General features: G+C 38.5%; 1 protein-coding gene and 1 long non-coding RNA gene across 2 annotated transcripts in view; one reads left to right on the top strand and one right to left on the bottom strand.

Moving 5' to 3' along the window:
• Positions 1–308: 308 nt before the first annotated feature.
• LOC127542713 (uncharacterized) lies at positions 309–10,786 on the top strand. Its single transcript, XM_051968485.1, has 2 exons — positions 309–462; positions 9,918–10,786. Exon 2 carries the CDS (start codon positions 9,943–9,945, stop codon positions 10,609–10,611), a length of 669 nt encoding a protein of 222 aa, XP_051824445.1. The 5' UTR covers positions 309–462; positions 9,918–9,942; the 3' UTR covers positions 10,612–10,786.
• The window catches only part of LOC127542716 (uncharacterized), a 44,303-nt gene continuing 26,091 nt past the window's right edge, over positions 4,778–22,989 (bottom strand). Inside the window, exon 4 of the long non-coding RNA XR_007948796.1 lies at positions 4,778–4,977. This is a non-coding gene — a long non-coding RNA (uncharacterized LOC127542716). The remainder of the gene's footprint in view (positions 4,978–22,989) is intronic.

Consider the following 22,989-nt stretch of genomic DNA (forward strand, 5'->3'; position numbering starts at 1 on the left):
ATGTAATAGTCTTTCTGCCTGATTTCTTTTCATTCCCCAGCCTGATTTTCTTTCTCAGCACCACCATATTTCTTTCCAGATTTCTACCTGATTTCTTTTTAGACCTCTGATTCATCTAAGTCGTCCTTTGCCTGATTTCTTTTCAGTCTCCTACCCAGTTTATTTTTATCTCACCCACTTGTACGCCTCACTCTCCATTCTGCAACCAGGGAAACATGCCCAGGGAGGGGCAGAGACAGGGCCGAATTGGGGGCTGGGCAGGGAGAAGCCCATCCAGAAATAGAAAGGAGAGGAGGGGGAGATTGAGTTTCCAAGCAGTTGTAGGGGGCAAAGAGGGAGGAGGAAACTCGGAGGAGGAAACTCAGAAGAGAGATTCTGATATAAAAGAAACTCCCCTTCCCCTTGGGCCTGGAATCCTGAACCTCTGTACCTTCTCCTGTCTCTACCTATAAAGAGGTCCAGGTAAGGGGTGCAAATATCAATACTGGGGGAAGGGTAGTGAGACACAGAAGAATCAATGGGGAGAGCTTCTCTAGTACTGTTGGACAAGGCTGATGCATGGGAAAGGTGTGTGTGTGTGTGTGTGTGTGTGTGTGTGTGTGTGTGTATGAGTATGTATGTGTGTGTGTGTGTGTGTGTGTGTGTGGTGAGACTGACAGAAACTGAAAGACAAAAGCAGAGGGAGAGCATTGTGTAGATAAGAATTAGAAATCTTATATAAGTTAATTTTTTAATCAGTAAGTTTTACATACTACTTTATTTGTTATATTGTTTTAAAATGCAGTTGTTAAAAGGATTAATTAAAAAGTGGTTTCCACTTTCCTATCCTTTTCTTTTGGGGTGAATTTATGGCTCAGATAACTTTTTAAATGATATAATTCCTTTTAGCATTTATAATGCAATTCAACAAATGTGTATCAAGCACCAACTAGATATTTAGATAAAAAAGCAAAAATGAAAAAAAAAAATAACAATTTGGTGATGCCTCAGAGACAAATGACAAATGATGGAAGGGCTGCCCCAAAACAGGCATGTATTAATATAGTCAAGAATCTTATAATCTAGTTATGGAACAAAACATGAACCCAAATAACTGAAATAAAAATTAGAATGTGATAAGTGCATAGAAGAGGCCTATTATAATAGGAAAGATTTCTATCTTATCTATCTTATCATAGTACTACCAAAATCTTAAAACCCTTTCCTTTTTATAGCATTCTCCTAAAAGCACTAGTATTTTAACACTTTACAAAATAAATATAATTCTAAAACATTGTGGTTGAAAGCAGTTTAGATTTTCCTAAGTTACATGTCTATATCAGATAGATTCTGATCTGGAAGGAAATGAAAAGGCTACTTGAGATTGTTAATGTGTTATTAGTTGATATTTGTAGACATAGATATACAAATTTATTCTGACAACCTAATTGCCACATTCCAAATGTAATCAAAGTTTTCAATAGTAATGGGAAATATTTTCTCTCATTCAGAGTCCTAATATTCCCCCTTGGAAATGTTACCCCAAAGACAGCTAAACAAAATGTTTCTATAGGCAGCCCCTACCTAATATAGTTTAGTGGTTTCCATGAAAACACGGTGTTAGGTGAAATAATAATACAGGTGAGAACAGTTAGTCCCATAGCGACGATATCACAAATGTAAGGATGGCACAGTAGGAGGTTGTCAACATGGTCATAGGTTTTGATCATAATGGATAAGCGATATTATCAGGAATGATGTTGACCAGAACAACACCATACAGGATATGGCAGGATTAAACCCCTCACTCTTTATTTTTTGAATTCCTATCCATTTTCCAAAGCCCAATTCAAGTGCTCTTTCCTACAAAAAGAACTCTCTCTCAACCTCTTGGACCTTACCTAATATTTTGCTAAAGAGCCCTTTAATACACCTTAGTTGCTGCTGCTGTTCTTGTTCTTTAGTTGTTTTCAATCGTGACTTAGTGACCTTACTTAGAGTTTTCTTGGCAGAGATACTAGTTAATCATTTTCTTCTTCAGCTCATTTTGCAGATGAGGAAACTGAGGCAAACAGGTTGAAGTGACTTGTCAAGGGACACATGGCTAGTAAATATCTGAAAATAGATTTGAACTCAGATCTTCCCAAGTCCAGGCCTAGCACTCTATCCACCATGCCACTTAGCTGTCCGATTTGTGGTAGAGCCTTCTAGGTTCATATTAGTCTGATCAATCACAACCAGATATACTATATCTAGACTCCAACATAGTGACATCATTTTGGGCCTCTTCAAAAAACAAGGACAACAGTCAAACAACCAACCAATTGCACTCATTGTGTGATATTGTGATTTTACCTAAGGTAGGATCATGCTCTCCTTCTACTGTGGGCTTCACACAGAGAGTGGCTCCATCACAGACTACTTTTCTATCTCCTCCAATTCCTCATATAGTGTTTTACACACCATACGCACTTTATAACTATTTTAAATCAATAGATGGTGATATTAGAACCAATTCTTAATCTTGGGAATGGATTGTTCCTCTTTGGAAGAAAGGGAAAATACAAAAGAAAATGAATAGATTTCTTTTGAAACAAAACAGAAGTGTCATTTGTGTGTGTATGGATATTTCTAAATTAATGACAGATTTATGAGAGATATTTCAGACACTTTTATATTTGAGGCTTTTATTTTGTTAGAATAATTCATATAAATGGTTATGGTCACAAATATTATTTTAACTAAAAATATTGCTAGTTCACCAAATTACTAGGAATGAGTCACTGTAGATGATAAGATGCTGCTACCCTTCAGCAATCTAGTGCCTCTTTACTTTATATATACTTCAATGGGTGACCAAAAAGCACAATGCTCATTTATACAAAAGCTCTCGAAATCTCTTTGCTGCTATTGAGTTCATTCGCGGAATTCATGTCTGAATCAAGAAATGCTGCTTCTTTATTTACTGAATTAGTCTTAAAAATAAGTAAGTAAAAAGAACAAGGCATTGTGTGGCACAGAAACTCCTAATGATTATGGTCAATTCAATTCTGCCAACAATAAATGGGCTGGGAAATTTGACTTCTATTCCAGGAAAAAATCTACAACAAATGACTAATGACACTCTAGAAAAAGCAATGGGTGATTTTGACAGACAGTGATGAGATCAGGGAGATACAGTAGCTATGTTTTAGCAAAATATTAGCAAACCATTTGACAAAGTCTCTTGTGTTATTCTTGTGGCCAAGATGAAAAATGTGGCACAAGAAGGTAAACTCAGAACAGGTTAAATGATACTGATCCATCGATGGCTTTTCGTGGCTACTTGTAATGGGGTCTCCAGTGGTACATCCCAGGGATCGGACCTTGACCTTATGTTGTTTAATATTTTTATCAATGACTTATATATAAATGTTTCAGTGGTATGCTTATCAAATGTATAGCTGACACAAAGCTGGGAAGTCATAGCTTAATATATTGAACATCAGAGTCGGGATCTAAAAACATTTCAACAAGCTAGGAAATTGGGTTGGGTCAGATAAGATGAAATTTATTTTTAAGATGCTTCATTGATGTTTTTGTTCTTATATTAGTCATTTCTGGGCAAAAACATTTTAAGTCCTTATACCCTCTTGCTCCTCCTATTCCCCCTAGAATCCTCCCTTATAACAAAGAAAATAAGTAAAAACATTCCACAACATTGGGGGTAACACCCCCAATAATCTCTGTTGTGAAGAGGGAAACATTTCTAGTTATGTTTTTCCCAAGACTATTGGTTTTTCAATTACTCAGAGTTCAGCTCCCTTTTAGGAATCTTTTCTTTTATAATGTTATAATCACAATATATATGTTCTTCTTGTTATGTTTATCTAATTTTGCATCAGTTCATAAAAATCTTCCCATGGTTCTCTGAGCTCTTCATATTCACCTTTTTCTTACTGAACAATATTCCATTATGCTTATATGCCAAACTTTTTTCATCTACTTCCCACTCTAGTAAAATGAAATGTAATAAAGGGAAATGTAAAGTTGGATATAAAAAAAATCAACTTTGCAAACTCAATATGGGAAAGACAGAACAAGACAGGTGTTCTCCTAAAGAAAATATTGGAATTGTAGTAGATTATAAGCTCAGTATTCATTAATGGCGTAATATGGCTATTTAAAAAGCTAGTGTGATCTTAGGCTGAATTAAAAGAGGTATGGTGTCCAAAAAGAGGGAGTGATGGTCCTGCTATCCTCTGCCCTGATCACACCACATCTACAATATCAAAGTTCTAGACAGCGAAGTTAAAGACAGATATAGATAACCATGAGAAGGTCAAAAAGGAGAACAATCAAGATGAAGGAGGATTTCAAGATCATGCCATAAGAGAAGCCATTAATGGAGCTGGAGGCATTGGTCTGAGAAGGATTAAGGGGGGCATGAGAGATTTTTTTCAAGTATCTCAAGGACTGTTCAATGGGAAAGACCTACTATCAAGAGGTACATGTAGCTATCCCAAAGTACAGCTTTGGAAGGTGGTAGATTCCCCATCACGGGGGCCATTCAAAGAAAGGCTGGATGATCACTTACAGAGTGTTGTAGAGGAAGGAAGGATTTCTTACACCTGAGTTTGCTCCTAAAAGAAATGAAGGATTTCTTTCTGTGGGGAGGGTAAGGGGGTACAACATGAGAAGAGTGTATATTCAGCTTGGGAGATAGCCTGTGCAGATATCAAAAGGTAGAACATGAAATGTCAAATTCAGGCAACAGCTAACAGTCAAGTTTAATTAGAACAGAGGAGGCAAAAAAAGGAATACCATGAAATAAGGAAATACAAGTCAAAGAGAGACTGTGGGAGTCTTTAAACATGCTTGTATTTTGTTCCTTTGTTACAAACTTGTTTTTCTAAGAGTTCACCCATTTTGTCCATTCGATCCACAAGGTAGTTCACAAGACCAAAGATTCAGAGGTAGAACGGATCTAGGAGAAGAGTGAGTCCAATCTCCTCACTTCTGAAATGAAGAAACACAAGTGGCAATACTAAGTGCTACAAATGGAGTTTGAACCCAATACCCCTAATTCTACATTATTAGAGATAGGACTTGAAACTAGGAGTTTCTGACTCTGTCCCCAGAGCTCTATTCACTACATCTCACTCTGATACTATCGATACCTCTCCAAAATGTCAAGAAGTCAATAGAAGCTGGACATTAAGGATTAGAATCATTATTTCCTATTCTAAATGAAGGATGATGTGATCAGCCTTATTTTCCCCGCTTCCAAAATATCACAGGATAATCTGACAATATGAATTGAAAAGATCCTTAAATACTGGTGACCCAAAAGTCTTAGTGTAGTTTGAAGCTTTAAGCTCTTTCTCGTCTTCCCTCTTGTTTTCTGCCAGTTTCCCTCTGTCCTACTAGGTAAAGGAGAGGAAAGAGATTAAGAAAATTTCTATAGAATAGAGGGAAGAAGATAGTGTTTTCTAATGATTATTTTGGAGGGAGAAAAAGAAAGGTTCCGTTTCCCAAAAGTACAATAAGTGAACCACTTGCTGCAAGTTTAAGAAAATTCACTGAAAACTGCCACAAAGCTCACACATCATATGGTGAACTTGCAACAGATTCATCTGGGGTTGGCAAACTTCGAGCTGAGATTTGGACCACAAGCTAAGGAAAGTTTTGGTCAGTAGTTCAAAATTGACCCAAGGGCCTGATTTGGCCCCCAAGCAGTGTTATGCTGCCCCTGGACTAAATGATGACACTCAATGCAATTGGCAAAGCAATTAATATGTACTTACTAGGTGCCAAGCTCTCTGCTAGGCTCTGGGAATAGAGAGACAAAACTCCAGGAACTTATAGTCTTCTGAGGGGAAACAACACTCACCCAGGTAAGTAAATATAACATGTCCCAAAAGTCATAGTGCCATTTGAAATTCCCCAAAAGTCTTAATACAGTTTTAAGTTTTTAAAACTTAAAATGATACTAAGACTTTTGGGATACATTGCATATATGTACAAAGTAATTAGGGACTGGGGGGGAGGAAGGAGGCATGAGCAACTAGAGAAATCTGAAAAGGTTCCCTGCAGGAGGCCACACTCAATATCTTGAACAAGAGACCTTCACTAACCTAGTCACCTTCTCCATGATATGATCAAGCTTATAAAGACTTTTCTTCAAAATGGCACCAGATCTGAAAAAAGTACTGGAGATGTGGTTTGACTAAAATAAAGAGTAGTGACTTTCTCGCATTCCTTACTCCTGGACCTCTGTACACTATGCTTTCCTTAGACTAGCAGTGGTTAAAATGTAAGACTTGGAACCTGGAAACCTGAGTTCAAACCCTGGGCAAGAACAAGTCTACTTGGCCTCTGACTACCTCAGTTTTTTGATCTGTAAAATGGAGGTAATAATACCCCTCCCAAAGTTGTTGTGAGGATCAGACAAGATAATAATTGAAAAGCACTGTGCCTGGCACATTATGAGCACTATATAAATGTTGTGGAATAGCAAGAAGCCTCCTCTATCCTCCCCTTTCACAGCTGATTTTTTAACTCAAATATAGATTTGTCCCTATTAAATCTCATTGTATTCCATTTGGTTCATTGTTTTAACCTATAAAAATCTTTTTGGATTCTAAGTCTGATGGTCAACATGTGTTAACAATCCCTTCCAAATTCATGTCATTTGAAAATCTGACAAGTATGACTTCTGTGTTTTATCTGAGTTGTTGGTATTAAACAACACAAGGCCAAGGAAAGGTCTTTTGTCCATTCTACTTGCACAACTTTCAAACTGACAATGAGTCACCCCTGACCGGTCTTTGGATCTGATCATTAAATCAGCTCCAAAACCATCTGTAGAAACCTATAGAATTAAAGCTTCCATTATGTTAGAAAAAATAAGAATTAGGGGGTGCAAGAGTGTCCTTGGATTCTCTTGAATCACTAAATAAATGAGAATTCAGGAGTGTCCTTAATACTTAATATATCTCTTAACCACATCTTCCCAAGGCTGTGTAACTATTATCCTTCCATTATGATAAATATGTCAAAATCATTACTGAAAATGGTGTGTTGGTGTGCCTTTAGTTACTATGAAATTTCTTCATCTTTTGTTTCATGATGGCTATAAATGTGAGTCAGAAATTTCTTGAACAAAAAAGGAATTCTGACTAGCATGGGGTCATCTGTTGTCGAATTTTCCTCCAACCAATCTGCTTGTAAAATAATAAATGTGGCTGACATACTAAAACTAAACACAGAGTAGAGAGTGTTTCTTCTACACTTGTTGATATGGTGACATGATTTTCAGTGCCAGCACTCCTTGGGACCATTCCTCTAAAACCCAGAATGAAATGAAGGCAAGAGACCTTTTGAAATCTCTAAAGAAAGGGAACAAGCAGTTCTCTGATTAGCCGAGGGAAACTTTTGACCTGAATCTCTCTCCAAACTAACTGTTGGTACGCTAATAAAGCATTGCAGGTACACAAACTTCAATTAAACATAGCATCTAAATTGTTTCCTTCCACATACCTAACTTATTATTTAATCCTCTTTCTTCCTCTATCCCTATGCATCCCTAAGCATACATAAGAGCTGTCAAATACTTTGCTAAAATTTAGGTAAAATATATTTACTATTTTCCTAGCACCTAGACCATATCAGGCTCCTTTTGGTTTTGTTTTTTTTTAAATAACTTTTTATTGACAGAACCCATGCCAGGGTAATTTTTACAGCATTATCCCTTGCACTCACTTCTGTTCCAATTTTTCCCCTCCCTCCCTCCACCCCTTCCCCCAGATGGCAAACAGTCCTTTACATGTTAAATAAGTTACAATATATCCTAAATACAATATATGTGTGCAGAACTGAATAGTTCTCTTGTTGAGGCTCCTTTTTGAAAAAAAATTTCTTAACTGATTATTTTATTGTTGTATTCTTGCCAGTGTACAAAACCAATCAATTAAAATTTGGAGATATAGATATGTGTACACACACACACACACACACACACACACGTAAAAGTCTGACAGAAGTAGATATTTGTATGATTAACCTTTCACACTGTTATATGGCTAAGTTTCTATACCTACTTTAGAATTTTCTCTCTTCTAAATAGCTGCAGTTCCCATTCCCTCATATCACTGCGCAGATCCAAATATAAAAACTAGATTAGGGCATCTTTCAAAGCAACTTAAGTAATTCTTACCAGGGGAATGAAACAGATTTTGGGGGGGGGACTAAAAAGATCTATATTTGAAGATACCACAGGCAACAGGGGCTTGTATTATGTATTCTGCAGGCAAAGTGTTTCAAATCTGCTGCAGCTTGAGAAACCCTCACCGTGGTGAGCCCAATCTCCTGCCACAGCTACCAAACCATCTTCCTCATAACTTATGACAACCAGACCAGATCATAGGTAACAAGCAGTCGAATAAGAGTTTGCATGCCCACCCAGTCACTCCATTTGGTGGCAAGAGCACAGACATAATTGTTTGGTCATTTCAATTGTAACCAATTCCTCATTACCTCATTTGGGGTTTTCTTGGCAAAGATACTAGAGCGGTTGGCCGTTTCCTTCTCCAACTCATTTTATACATGAAGAAACTGAGGCAAATAGAGTGAAGTAACTTGCTCACCTGATTAATAAGCGTCTGAGGCTGCATTTGAACTCATGACTCCAGGCCTGGCATTCTGACACAGTAGTGCCATGTAATTGCCCTTTACATACCTAGATTCTCCTGACCTCCCAATCTAGGAACCTTCTCCCAAATGGAAAAAAAAAGCTTGGTTTTATATATATATATATAAACCTTTATATCCACATGGTGAATTTTAGTGAGTTCTCCTTCCCTTTCTAAGTACTCACATACTAGCTCTTTCTAAATACTCACATACTAGCCCTTTAAATGCCTTCTAGATTTTTGCCAGGAATAGAATTTAAACTCAATGAACTGTTTAATAGTCTTCTCCCTTCTTCAAGTTGTTTGGTTTTTTTCTTTTTTCCAATCAGGATATCATAGTCTTTCAGAGATCACTGAAAACTACTCAGTCATTCCAACCTGCAGTTGGTTATTTCAGTGTGCTAGAATGTGAGCCTTGTTACTTCAATGCATTAAAATCACCCAAATATTCTCTTACCATCTCCATATCCCTTCACTGGTCAGCCAACGAGCATTTATTCAGTGTCTACTATGTTCTAGGCACTAGGGCAACGGGGGCCAAAACATCAGCAATGACCACAAAAACCCTAGCCTGTCTTTGAGGCGAGGAACACTCTACTGTGGGAGTTTGAGTGGGTAAAAAGGGAATGAATGGAAGAGATGCTGTAGAGGTAAAACAGACAGGTCCTGGTTATTGATTACATTTAAGAAGTGAAAAAGAGGAAAGAGTTAAACTATAAACTGGGTAGTTTAGTGAATAGCAGCACCACAGATGGAAATAGTCAAGTCAGAAGGGGGAGCAAGGGAAAATGTTCATACATTTGGTTTGGGATACGGGATCATTAGGACTCAGTATGAGGAGCTTTATTGATCACCTAGCAAAATCTCCCTCATCTTACAATTGGGAAAAACTGTTACCCAGAGAGATAGAGGAACATATCTAAGATTTCACAGTTAGGAAGTTCCACAGGAGCTTACCCGATCAACACTTAAGCAACACTTTGTTGCCTTTTTTTTTTTTACACTCAATATACATATGATGTCATTTCCAGGGCTTTTGTGACCTCACTCATTGTGAGGATATCAGAGATACTAAGGGGCATGAAGTAGTGAGCTGAGCTCAGTCTTGTGTCTGCTAAAGACCAAAGTGGGGATGCTGCGAAGCCCTAGAACAAGGGCCTCTCTCTACCCCCTACCAGCCAAGAGGGTAATGCTCTACAGAGACTGATTTTCAGGGCCTGGAAAAAGCCTCTCTTCTCACTATTCATCATTTCTTGTTTGTTCCAGGCCCTCTGGGTAAAAAACAATCTACATGGGTTTCTCTACAGCTCTAGAGGATGTGGCCTCCCACTATCTCTCCATTTTTGTGATCGGATTCTACATCTTGGGAAGTCTGCAGGAAGGTAGGGAGCTGGTCATCCTCGTGACCCAAGTTCTATCTATGGAGCTTCTGACCCCCATGCACCTAGTTCTGATGAAGACCTTGCATGTGCTGAGGGTCTGCTCCATGCGATTCTTTTCTACCCTGTCCCATTGGAGCCAAAGATGCAACCTGTCCCTGTGGAAAGAACTGAAGCAGAAACAAGCAAAGGTCCTTTTCGACTGGACCCAGCAGGCATACATTGGGTTAATCATCTTCTACCGGGAAAAAAGCAATGCCTGCAAGACCATTCTGGACAAAACCACAAAGCAGCTTTTCTTCATCACACTTCTTGACTACCTGGACAAGTTCTGGATACTAGTCTATCAATGGACCCAGATCATCATAACTTTTTCCATCCTGAAGCAGATCAAGACATGGTGGGGCTTCCAGTCCACTGATGAAGAACCTTGTATTCCTTTCTTTTCAGGATGCCAGCTGTCTGACCCAATGAGCATTGAAGCTGACTTTGCCTACTGTAAAAAGCCTTCCCCCCGATTCCATCTACGTCAGATTCCTGGCAGGGCCCATAAAGTCAAGAGAGAAAACCAGGAGCTGTAAAGTGTTCCTCAAAACCACAGTTCCATGCAACAGAAAGAGAAAAAGCTCCACCTTATGACCTTCAAGTAGAGCTGATATCAATGCACCTAGAGCTCTGAGTATCACTGCACTTCTAATGCACCAACATCCACTTGACCTGTTAAAAAGAAAATAAAATGACCCGGTGTGAAACCTCTTGGAAGTCTCGGTGGTGTTTTGTTGGTCAGGGACAGACAAAAACCTGTTGAATTGCTCCCTATCCCTTTGATTTCAGCTTAAAGGGGGACAAAGAGGAGGGGGGCACACTAGACACAGTGAAAGGGCCAATGTGACTGGGTAAACAAGAGGAGATTACTAATGATAATTAATTATAGCTAACACTTATATAGCACCTAGCAGATGCCAGGTACTGAGCTGAGCACTTTGTAATCATTATCTCATTTGACCCTTATCACAACTCCGCAGGGTAGGTGCTATTATTATCCGCATTTTACACTTGAGGAAGTCAAAGGTAAAACACCTTGGCCAGGTTACCCAGTAAGTGTTTTAAGCTAGATGGGAAAGAAAGGCTTCCTGACTCCACGTCCAATGCCACCTAGTTACCCTAGATTAACCCTAACCATGAGAATTTTCCCAACCAAATTGTAACCCCCAAAAGTATGTCCATATTCCAATAGGGTCTGATTGAGGCCTATTGCAGCAGCAGAAGCACAGCAAATAGCTGGAAGAGGCATTCCTGAGTGGTCCAAAGTCACTCCTTTCCCTTTGTCTAGTAACAAGAGTCAAGTCCAAATTACCCTCTTTTATTGGCCAACTTAACTTTCTACTTAGCTTCTGTTATATGGGGAGAATGAGTGAAAGACACATCCCATTCCCTTAGCTGCTCATCAAAAAATGATGGGAGTTTAAGCTCTCGTTCCACAAGTCCAATTCCTAGGTAATCTCAACTAATATCTGAAATCAATCTGGAGGCCACCAACACAAGCGAATGTAACTATTAGCCACATGGAAGATGATTGAGAAAGGGAGTTTGTTTTTCCTCAAAGAGACAGAAAACAATATTCCCTCTCAAAGGAAACTAAGATTGGGGTGAGTCTCAAAATCAACTAGGGACAGAAAGACAGAGACACAGAAACAGAGACACACACACACAAAGAGAGGCACAGGCAGAAGCAGAGAGACAGAGACATGGAAACACAGAGACAGAGAAAGTCACAGTCAGAGAGAGACAGAGAAACCAGGACAGACAGACTAAGACAGGCCCAGTTAGAGATATAAACAGTCACGGAAATAAAAGCATAGACCCAATAGAGACAGAGAAACAGATATGTAGACATTAAGAGAGAGAAACACTAAGGCACAGAGACAGGGTGAGACTGAGAGACAGAAACAGAGAGATACAGAAAGAGATAAAAAAGAGACAAGAGACAAAGAAACAGAGAAAAAAGAAAGAGCTAGAAACAGAGACAGACACAAAGAGACAGAGACATAAAGACAGGGACGAACAAATGGAGACACAAAGTGAGAGATAGAACTATATACAGAAACAGAAACAGAAATACAAAGACAGACTTAGAGACACAGAGAGTAACACAGAGGCAAAGAACACAGAGAAATACAGAGACGTAGAGATAGAGACATAAAGACCCAAACACAGAGACACAAAGATATGAAGACAGAGACAAAGTGGTTATAGGAATACTGATCATCTCCTAGACATAGTCTCATAAAGAAAATGAAGCTGAGGAAAAGTCTGGATGGGAGGGGGTGGAAGAACTAGAGCCACAGCTGCTGACGGCAGTGAGACTACTTGGCATTGGCATTAGTGTGGCGGGCCAAATAGCTTTGGAGCTGCTGCTAGCCAGCCTTATCTATTGTCAGAGGTCATCCAGAATCAAAAACAGCTCCTATCTTCCCCCTTTCCTCCCTGCTACGAGGTTATTACACATCTGGAGTGGGAATCAGATTAAAAGATATCTGAATTCACATGAATGAACTAGCCAATTCTGATTTTGGAAGACTGACGATGAAACCTCGCCTCAAAAGAGAGGTGGGGCATTACTAATGTACTGTCAGACTTGAAGTTTCCATTTATGTAATTGTCTATATCTCTTTGTAGAAAAGGAAAGTTTTATGGATTAAAAGGTAGTAATTGGGAGAAGACAATGATGCAAAAATCAAACCAAACCAAAAAACACTGAAGCCAAAATGCCTAAAGTGCTGTTGCTGTTGATGATAATGATGATGATAAAGACGATGATGATTTTTGAGAGTTGGCCATACAGGTAATTCACTTTAATTTTTGGCTCTTTTTCTTATCCAGAAAACATGGAGCTTCCTAGGCTAAGCTCCAGGAATGGAAGAACCATGCGTTTCTGGCTTCTCTCAAGAGTCCATCATGTGGACGTGGATATATTTGACAAAGAGAAGATCTAATTCAGTTCCAATTGATCAAGAAGGAACACTGGGAAGTTGAGTGTGAACCGTTTTCATTTTTGTTTTTCTTCCCAAATTATTTTTACCTTCTGAATCCAATTCTCCCTGTGCAACAAGAGAACTGTTTGGTTCTGCAAACATACATTGTATCTAGGATATACTATAACCTATTTACCATGTATAGGACTGCTTTCCATCTTGGGGAGGGGGTGGGGGGAGTGAAGGGAAAAGTTGGAACAGAAGTGAGTGCAAGGGATAATGTTGTAAAAAATTACCCAGGCATGGGTTCTGTCCATAAAAAATTTTTTAAAAGAGTCTATCATGGCACTCTATACCCAGGAGCCATATTGTAGGGCTGAATTATTATTGAATGGGGATAACTAAACATTGTAAGAAATTATTAGATTATATAAATGTTAGGTTTGAGTCTTTGGAGGAAATAAAACTCCTGAGATACTGAAAAATCCAAACCAACTATGGCTAAATCTCAATGTTTCTTCAAAAGCATAATGATCTTAGACTAGAAGAGCCAGAAAAGACAATTAGAGGCTGTCAAGTCCAACCCTATCAGCAACAAATGGTCATCTAGCCTCACTTTTCAAACCTCCAGTGGTGAGAACTCATTTATCCAACAAAGTGGTTCCTTCTATTTAGGGACAGCTCCAACAGTTAGAAATGTTTACTGCTATTAACTCAAACTTCGCTTTCTTGTGATTGTTGTCTTTAGTTCTTAAAGGGAGCCAAAGCAACATCACTATGTTAGAGTCAAGGTATAGTGAGTCTGATTGTGTTTGATCAGACTACATGTGCTCAGAATGCTCTCTCACAAGTTGCACACAAATAATCTATGTGAATATTTGAGATGACTTCTCTAAATCTGTGCATCTTGCCTCTCTTTTGAACAACTTCAATTATGCTTTGCTCATAGAGCATAGCACTTCTCCAATAAGGGCACACCATAATGGCTGAGGCTCAAGTTGATGCACTGAGGTCCCAAGCACATGAGGCTAAATAGTAATTGGACCATATTCTATTAATATATAAGCTTGGAGAAAGAATGGCCCCCGCCCACTCTTTGTGCAAGTCCTGATTGTGTTGTATAGGAAATGACGATTCTGGTGGGTGGAGGCAAGGGAGTGGAAAAGGAAGGGGAAGGAGAGACTGCTCACATTGCCATTGCAACGGCCCTTCAGCTCAGCTCTCTTTCTGCTAGCTGGCTTCCTGTCGCAGCTGCCCATATTGCTATCGCAATCCTTCTTGCCCATATTGCTATCGCAATCCTTTTTCACCTCTTCACTTCAATAAAGACTGAAGATTTTTCCCTTAACCTGAATTCCTGACTCCGGCTGATTTTAAATACGTGGTCATTACAGCACACCATGCTGGGTAATCCTGTGCCAGTGTCTCCCATGTCACATAATTAATTCCAAAATTCTACAGAGACCTTTGGAATTACTTTGGCTTAAGAGGTTCAGAAAATGTTTCATAAAGAATACAAGATCTGAGCTGGGTCTTGAATGATAAGTCCCAAATTATTTAGTTTATCTAGAATTTTGATGAGTCACATGTTGCTTGGAAAGACTTGGCTTTTGGAGGTCAACAGATAGGAGACATGAAAAGTAAATTAATGACAATAAGGCATGGAAGGTAGGAAAAGCACAGGCAATACTCAAGGATCCTTGAGTAAGACAGCCTAACTACAATGTAGAGTGTCTCAAGAGAAAAGCAGATGAGAAAGCAACAAGTTTTCCACTGAAATGGATGTTCATAGGATCCAAGATGGGAAGCAGAGCAAGTGAAGCCAAAACAGAGAGAATGGAAAGCTTGAGCTCACTTTATTTCTGAAGGTCTAAGTTTTCTCCTCTCAAAAATGAGGAAATTGCCCCATCCTAGGAATTCTTAAACTTTTTTACATCCTAGACCCATTTTACACTCTGGTAAAACTTATAAACACTTCTCTAATGGTTACAAATGCAAAAATAAAATACATGGGATTACAAAGGTAACTAATTATATTAAAATAGAGTTAACAATTTTTTAATTTACAGGCTCCTCTAAAATCTACTCATGTACCCCTTGGGGTTAAAAATCCTATAAGTGGAACAGCTCCCAAGAACAGAACAAACTGGCCAAGAAATCCAATGTAACACAGAGTGTCCTTCAAAGAAGATGAATCTATTAACCCACCATTGGCAGAGCACACATTTTTGGATGTTTTCACAGGAATAGAGCTGTTTTCACACTGAGATATCGGTACTCCCCCAAACTGGCTGGAGTTTTAAAAGGAGCTAAATCTGGGCTTTACTGCTGAAACCAAATGAACCAATATGTCAATATAATTCAACTAACCTCTTAGCCCCGAATTAACTTGTTCCTAAAGTGCCTGCCACCAAAGACATAATTAGTCACATAATTTAAATGACTATAAAGAAAAAAGATGAAAAAGAAGGAAAGCAAAAGATAGGTGGCTGTGGGGTTCCCACGGAGTACAGACTCTGGGATCACCCCCTACCATAGAGAGTTTCTTCATCTGGAAAAACAAGGTAGTTGAACTAGATGTCCTCATAGGTCTCTATGATTTTAGGATCAGCTGTAGAATTTTTTCTGCATGAATTGAAGAAGAAAACAGATAACACATGGTCATTTATCTCCTTTAGATGTCAGGAATGACTTAGGTCAGCTCTGCCTCAAAGTAGAAGGGATGGGCCTGTGGAGGTCCCTGCCAGTCTTCTGATCCCCAAATTCTCTGGCCTTCCTCCAGCATGAAGATAAAGCAGAGATTGATTTGGAGGAATGCCAATGATTGATTCAGCTTCCCAGATTATAGGGCTTGGGAGTTTGATTGAATTTTGGAGAATAGGAAAATTCCCATGAAAATATAAGGTAACCAACTTAAATCTACAGCATTCCTATGTAAGGTCAAATCATATTGATTAGCATGACTTTTAAATGGACAGTGTCCAAGGGATGTTTGGTTATTATTGGGGATATACATAGCCATTATTTCCTTTTAGGGGAACAAATCCCCTGGATAAACTACTTAGTCAAAATATGAAATAGGCATCTTGAGTTTTCAAGATTGATTTCAAAACTCTTCTGATTCCTCATTATCATGGAACCGGCCCCCTCTCTTATATGTTAATCTGTTTTTGTCTGCTTCGTGGCCTCAATTTTAATTTTCTTAATTAATTCTCAATCTGCGGTCCATGAAACCTCTATGTATCACTCATAGATTTCAGGAAGCCTGTTACCTGGATGGAAAAAACATCTTTATTTCTAGATAATTGGTTTTCTTGTATTTTATAGCACACATTAAAAATATGAGGTTGACAATTTCTTGAAAATCTGCCCCACTTAAATCTAATTCATGAGCAAGACATCAACCTATAATGTCAGTGGTGCTCTTAGAAAACAACGGATGAACAACAGAACAGATTCTGAGGAGTGGTCCAGAGGTTTTCCCAAGTCACAGAAAAGAGCTAAGAACTTCCTTGCTTAAGTAATATGCTCTTGAGGATAGGGACAAGGATGGGAGACTAAATGTGATCTCATTGGCACTGGCAACTCCCAGAAAAGAAAACTCTCTTTCTAAATGCATCTTAATAGTTTCTCTGCAATTTGTAATCTCTGAGTTCCTTAGGTCCCGGTCCCATAGGTTCCTTAGGTAGGCAGCATAGGCAGGACTTGACCCTGGGCCTTCCTGGCTTCAAAGTCAGCTCTGCTATCTACTGCACCATGGGGCCTCCCATTTGCTCCTGATACATGGCAGTAATCAATCCTAAGAGAAGTTATCACCAACATTTCCATGCCCTGTCCCCATAAAATTGTTTTCAGTCTCACCAAATTAGATCCTTTTCTTAGACACAGCAGAATTGCGATTCATGAGGAAAGGAGAAAAGGTTTTTCTTTTGTCACAGATTTGGATCCCTGGCATCGAATTATTGCTCTTCCATGTGCTAGCTGTGTGCCCAAAGGCAGAGCCCTTCATATCCCTTACTTTTGGTTTCCTCATTGGTAAAATGGAGGCAAAACATATCTTATCTATCTGGTGAGAATGCTCTTCAGATCAAATCAGTGAAAATACCTAATAACTCTAGAATGCTCCTGTTTCATTCTAGGCTCAGTTCTGGTGCCACCCTCTGAAGGAAGCCTCTCCTGAAAAGTCAAGCCCCAAAAATGCAAGCTGTCCATTCAGAGGCCAGGAACAATTAAAGCCACTAATCAAAGAGGAAAGTATCTAAGACAGAATTTCAATGTCACTCATGCAAGAAAAAAATGTTCCACAGAATTTAATGCCTTCCTGTGGCAATTCATGCAACTGGTAGTCAAAACTAGGATTGACCCATATGTCTTTGTAGCCTTGGCTCTGGTCCTAAGCTACCAGCTCCCACCATAGAGAACTGACATCCTGGGTCACCATTCTCAACAGTTTCCAGAGCCTGAACATTCTTAGTATAAGAAGCAGCACTGGCATACCCTGCTCAATAGATTGTGTGGTAACATAGCATACTGTTCTATTTCAGTTCTCTGCCCATGGTAACTCAGTAAAATTCTAGGACTTGACAAATACTATATCTAGTTACCTCTTCATGAGGTTTCCCCATCTGGTCACTTCAAGTTCCTTTTTTAAAATCTTTGCAGCTTGACATAATCCCTGCATCTGGACACCAGTCTCATAATAATCTGACATCACAAGCCTTCATCCAATGAATACTAGACTTCCCTTATTCTCCATCATGAGCACTTGAAGCCACACTGAAGAGGTCAATCATGGGCAAAGGTCCACGTCCACATTATAATAAGAAGTTAAAAAGACTACTTCAACACTTTAAAAAAATTTGTGGTTTCCTTGGTATGTGGGCTCCTTTCATTGATGTGGCTCTCTAGCTCTCTGAAACTTAATAGTTGGCCTTTGAGAGTTTATGTAGTCAAAAAATATATTGCATTGGATCCAACCATGTGATGAGGTATATTTAGCTCCAAATGTGTCATCTGAGATGCTAGGACAAAAGAAAAATAAATGAAGTGTTCAGGGATCAGATTACAAGCATGGCATGTAGATATAAATGAGAAGTGATGGGAGATTTCAATTATCAGGGAATCTATTAGAACTCTCTCTCTCTCTCTTTCCTTTCTCTCTCTCTCCTCTCTCTTCTCTTCCCTTCTCTCTCTCTCTTTCTTCTTAATCTCCCTCTGCCACAAAATAGGTGATAATATCATCCTCTAGAAAGAGAAAGTAATGAAGTAAAAGGAAATTTTTAAAAGAAATTCTGAACCTTTTTTTCACCAATAAGGAGGAACTACTTGCTAGAGTGGAAATGATGGGAACACAAAGGTGAAGTGGCCTTTGAGTTTATTCTAGAAAATGAAAAGAAAGCCATGATTATCTAGCTTTTTGGAAAAGAAAAATTCAAAATATTCAGGGAAAAAATATGAATTATCCCATGGATAGTCAGGAAGTCAGCTCAGGAGGATGAAATTCTAAACATAAAAGCAGAAACCATTCCAATTATCAAGAAAATCGAAAGCCATATCTTAAGATATGGATATATGGATACACAGGGATCTCACTAACCACTATAGAATTTATACATACATACATACGTACACACACACACACACACACACACACACACACACACACACTGAGATAAGATGGAAAGTAATGAATTCAGAAGCACAGCAGTTCATATAAGAATAGTGGTTAGATAGCAGTTCATCTGGAAAAGATTTAGGGTTTGAATAAACTAAAAGTTCAATGAGTCAACATCATGATCCTCAAGTAGATGTATGACTTTATTGATCTAGATATTCCCTCCAATGATGCAGATACTCTTGCTCATATCCTCTTATAAGATCACCACAGGGGATCCAGCCAATGTTCTGAGGGGTCTTCTTTCCTTTCTCTTAACATTGTGAGATACTAATGAGCCACATAGACTGTACATTGCTCATCCATAGCCCTTATTACATGACCAATCATCATTTTTTTGCTGAAACATTTCATTTAATTGACTTTTAAATTTGCTCCTTTTGGTAATTCCTTGCTATTAATGCACTGCAGTCTTGCTTCTCATTGCTCTCTCAGTTATGTTGTCATTTTTCAGTGGTGTCCAACTCTTCATGACCCAATTTACTATATTCCTTTTTCAATTTTTCAACGACTGCATTGTTCCTTGACTCATATAACAACCCTGGGAAAATGTTGGTATTAAAAAGATGTGATTTTGTTTCATGGAGAAATTTAAGATCATTAAAAGAACTCTCTAATTTCCCAAAGGAAATCCATCCTATTCTCCTCCTCCAGTCCAGTTCTGGGTTTTGCCTATGTTCTATCTGCAATTTCTGTCCAAGACATATATACCAATATATGAATCCTATAGGCTGTTCTTCAACTTTTTCATAGTCAGGCCAATACTATCTAGAACATTATGATATGGCAGCCAAGAATTCCAATGAAATTTTCCAGTGATTGAAGAGTGGTAGAGATCTAAGAAGCAGAATCAGAAACAATGGGGAGAAGTTACAAAGAAGTAAATTTAGATAATTTCTTGCTGTCAGGAAAATTTTCTTCACATCTATGGCTACTCAAAAGTGTCCTTGATTGCCTAGGAATCCATGGTCAAGACCTCAATGAAACCTTTCAGTCCAATTCCCTCATTTTGGAGATGAGGAAACTGAGACCTATATTGCCTCCCCTCACTGGAGGTCTTCAAGCAAAGGTAAAATTACCACTTCTTGGGTGACTGTTGCAGAGGGCATTCTTTCATGAGTATAGATTAGCCAAGATGGACATAGAGCGCTCTTACAACTCTGAGACTCTAAGATGGGCTAGTCCTTGTTCAGCTGATATACAGTCTAGTACTGGATTTTGGTAGAACCTGCTGGGGCTCATGCTCCTACTAGCAAAGTCTTTGAAAATTAAAGACCACCTTGCCACCATGCTGAGAAATCAGAATGGGATTTTAGTGGAGATAAGTTCAAATGCACTTATTACATAAAAATATGGGAATGTTTGTAATTCATAATTACATGCAATAGACAGACTCCTAGGGGATAAACTTGAGCTCAAGAAGTGTCTCAACAGACAGTATCAGGACACATATGGCCAAAACAAGAGGTGATTCAGCAATATACTGAGTAAGAGGCACTCAATGGACAACCCAAATGGTATGTCCTCATCCTCAGGACATGAAAAGAACCAGAGGATGTCCCATAGGGAGTTGGATGATCCCTGTATGGAGATTTTATGGATAGATATGGGTAAGAAATACACAACATTAAGATGGCAGAGTCACAAACTAAACCTGTGGAGTATATTGATAAAATTCATGGATATACCAGAGATACTAAAGAATAAAAACTTATATTTGTTCACCCAGATGATCCATGAAATCATGAAGGATAAGCTTTGCTCTAATAAAGTGGTGTCAAACTCAAATAGAAACAGATCCCCGCAGGGTATACATTGAATTAGAAAATTAAACATTAATATTGTCTATGTTGAAATGAATTTTTATTTATTTGGTTATGCATTTCCCAATGAATTTTTTTTCCTTAGTTGTCCTGCTGACCAATTGACAACTCCAATTTAATAATACTGGTCTAGGTAAGCTCTGTTGCTTTTAAGAACCCTGCTAATATGTAACAGCTATCCCAACTCAATTAGCATCCTAGCATCATACAATTTAGACCTAGGAGAGACTTCAGAGATTATCCACGATGTTCCCTGAGTTAGTAAGGATTTCTATAAAATATAATTTTCCCCTGCTCAAACTGAGAAACATCCAGTTGTTGCCAATACTTTGCAGATCAAATCTCAGTTTGAAGAGTCCTTTTTTTTGTTGACAAAGGAGTTTGACATTGCACCCTTTCATTTTAGCTTACAGAACAGGCAAACATTTTCAGATGCTTTATTGTGTTTCTCTAGTTTGTGAATGAAAAGGAGAAGACTGACGTAAACACCATAGTTTGAGAAATTGTCAATATATTAGGTACCCAAGAATTATTTGTTCATTTCACATTAGTCATCAAAATCAACATAGGCCTAGAAGCATGACTTGATCAATTGGCTATTTCTATACATGGCAAATGAGCAAATTAGCTTAATCACCTACTCAGTGCATGACCTTAAGGAAGTCCCTTTTCTGTACCAGTAGGGTTCCCATCTGTCAAATGGAGAGATTTAAACTGGATAATCTCCAAGGTCCCTCCTAGCTCTGAAAGTCTATTAAAAGCAAAAGTAACAGTGAAGTTTTAATAGGACCAGTGTGTATGCCACATGAGTATTTCTAATAACTATATGTAGTGCTTTTTATCCCTCATCCCTCCTGAGGCATACCACATCCCAGTCATACAAAATGTGTCCCCCCCAAAATACAATAGGTCATCGGGTTCTAACTAATGTGATTTGCATATTTCTCATAAATCAGTCCTGGGTTTTTCCTTAAACTACCATTTTTAAAGATTAAACCATCAAATGAACAGCTCTCAACAAAAAGCTATATTAATGCAAAAAGGTCTGATGCAGACTAAAAGCTCTCCAGGTTGACTTTTCTTGTTTTGTACCATTTTAAAATAAACATCATATTGGTTCTTTCTCCCTGACATTACCCGAATTTCCTAATGACCCTTGTGACTCCCTTTCTGTTTTTTCCTCCCTGTCCATACCACCCTCCTTTGTAACAAAGAAGTTTGAACTAAGTAGTCTCTATGGCTCCTCCTACCTGTTTTTTCCAACCTAAATCTGTGATTCTTATAGACTACTGCATTAATACAGTCACTGTGTAGTCAGTGACTTCACTCTGAGTCAGTTCATACAAGTCTTCCTTGTTTCTCTGAATTCTTCATATGGGTAGTTTTTTATGCAGCTAATATTCCATACCATTCCCCAATCAATGGGCACTTATCCAACTACATCCTCATGTAAACGTTCTCTCAATTTGGCTAACAAGTATCGAACTTTCTTGATATTATTCGGAATAGTGATCATTTTTTCAGACAGTTGGTTAAAGACTGTGTACACAGGTAACGCAACATACATGGCACCCATCGGATTTCTTGTCCTGCTCCAACAGCAAGAACGGTATAAAGAACTCAACTTCCTGTTGATTTGATTGATCCATAGACCTGAAATTGGAAAGGATCTTGAAATCTAACAGATTATTTCCTGTAGGCAGGCCTTAGTTTTACTCCTTGATCTAATCTGTCTCAATTTACCAATGAAGAAATTGAGGCCTGGAGAGGAAGAGTGATTTGGTCATATATCAGATCAAAGACCTAGTGTTGAAAGAGAACCCAAAGTCTTTAAGTTCAATGGTGTCAAATTCAAATAGAAACAGAGACCACCATACAGAGAAAACCCTATCTACTGTTATTATTTATTAACCCTAACTATGTGTGGTTATGTTTTTAGTTCATTTTGTTAAATATTGCCCAATTACATTTTAATATGGTTTAGGTTTGACATCTCTACTCCAGTCCCCAACTTCTTAAATTGTGGGTCATGACCCCAAATGGGGTCTCATGGTTGAATGTAGAGGTTATGAAATGATGATATCAGTGTTTGACACTTATTTTATATACCTATATAACTGAAATGACACAAATATTTCTCAGATGAAAAGAGGTCACAAGTGGGAAAAGTTTAAGAATCCCTGATTTGGTCTAACCCCCCTCATTCTATAGATAAGGCAATTGAGAGCCAGAGAAGGGAAGTGACCTGTAGACACTCTCCAACTTGTGTGTTTTTCAAATTAACTTCAGTGGCCAATGAGTGACGGCATTAAGAATTACAATGGTAATCTATGATACCAAATGCAAAATTCTTTATACTATAGTAGAAAGACGAGAAAGAATTATGTCTATTTCGATTATTAGCTGTGTGACCAAGGACATCTCTCCTGGAGGCAACAGGTATAGTGGGAAGACCTTTGACCTAATGATCAGAAGATTTGGGTACGA

The sequence above is a fragment of the Antechinus flavipes genome, chromosome X (assembly GCF_016432865.1).
Source record: "Antechinus flavipes isolate AdamAnt ecotype Samford, QLD, Australia chromosome X, AdamAnt_v2, whole genome shotgun sequence".
NCBI lineage: Eukaryota > Metazoa > Chordata > Mammalia > Dasyuromorphia > Dasyuridae > Antechinus > Antechinus flavipes.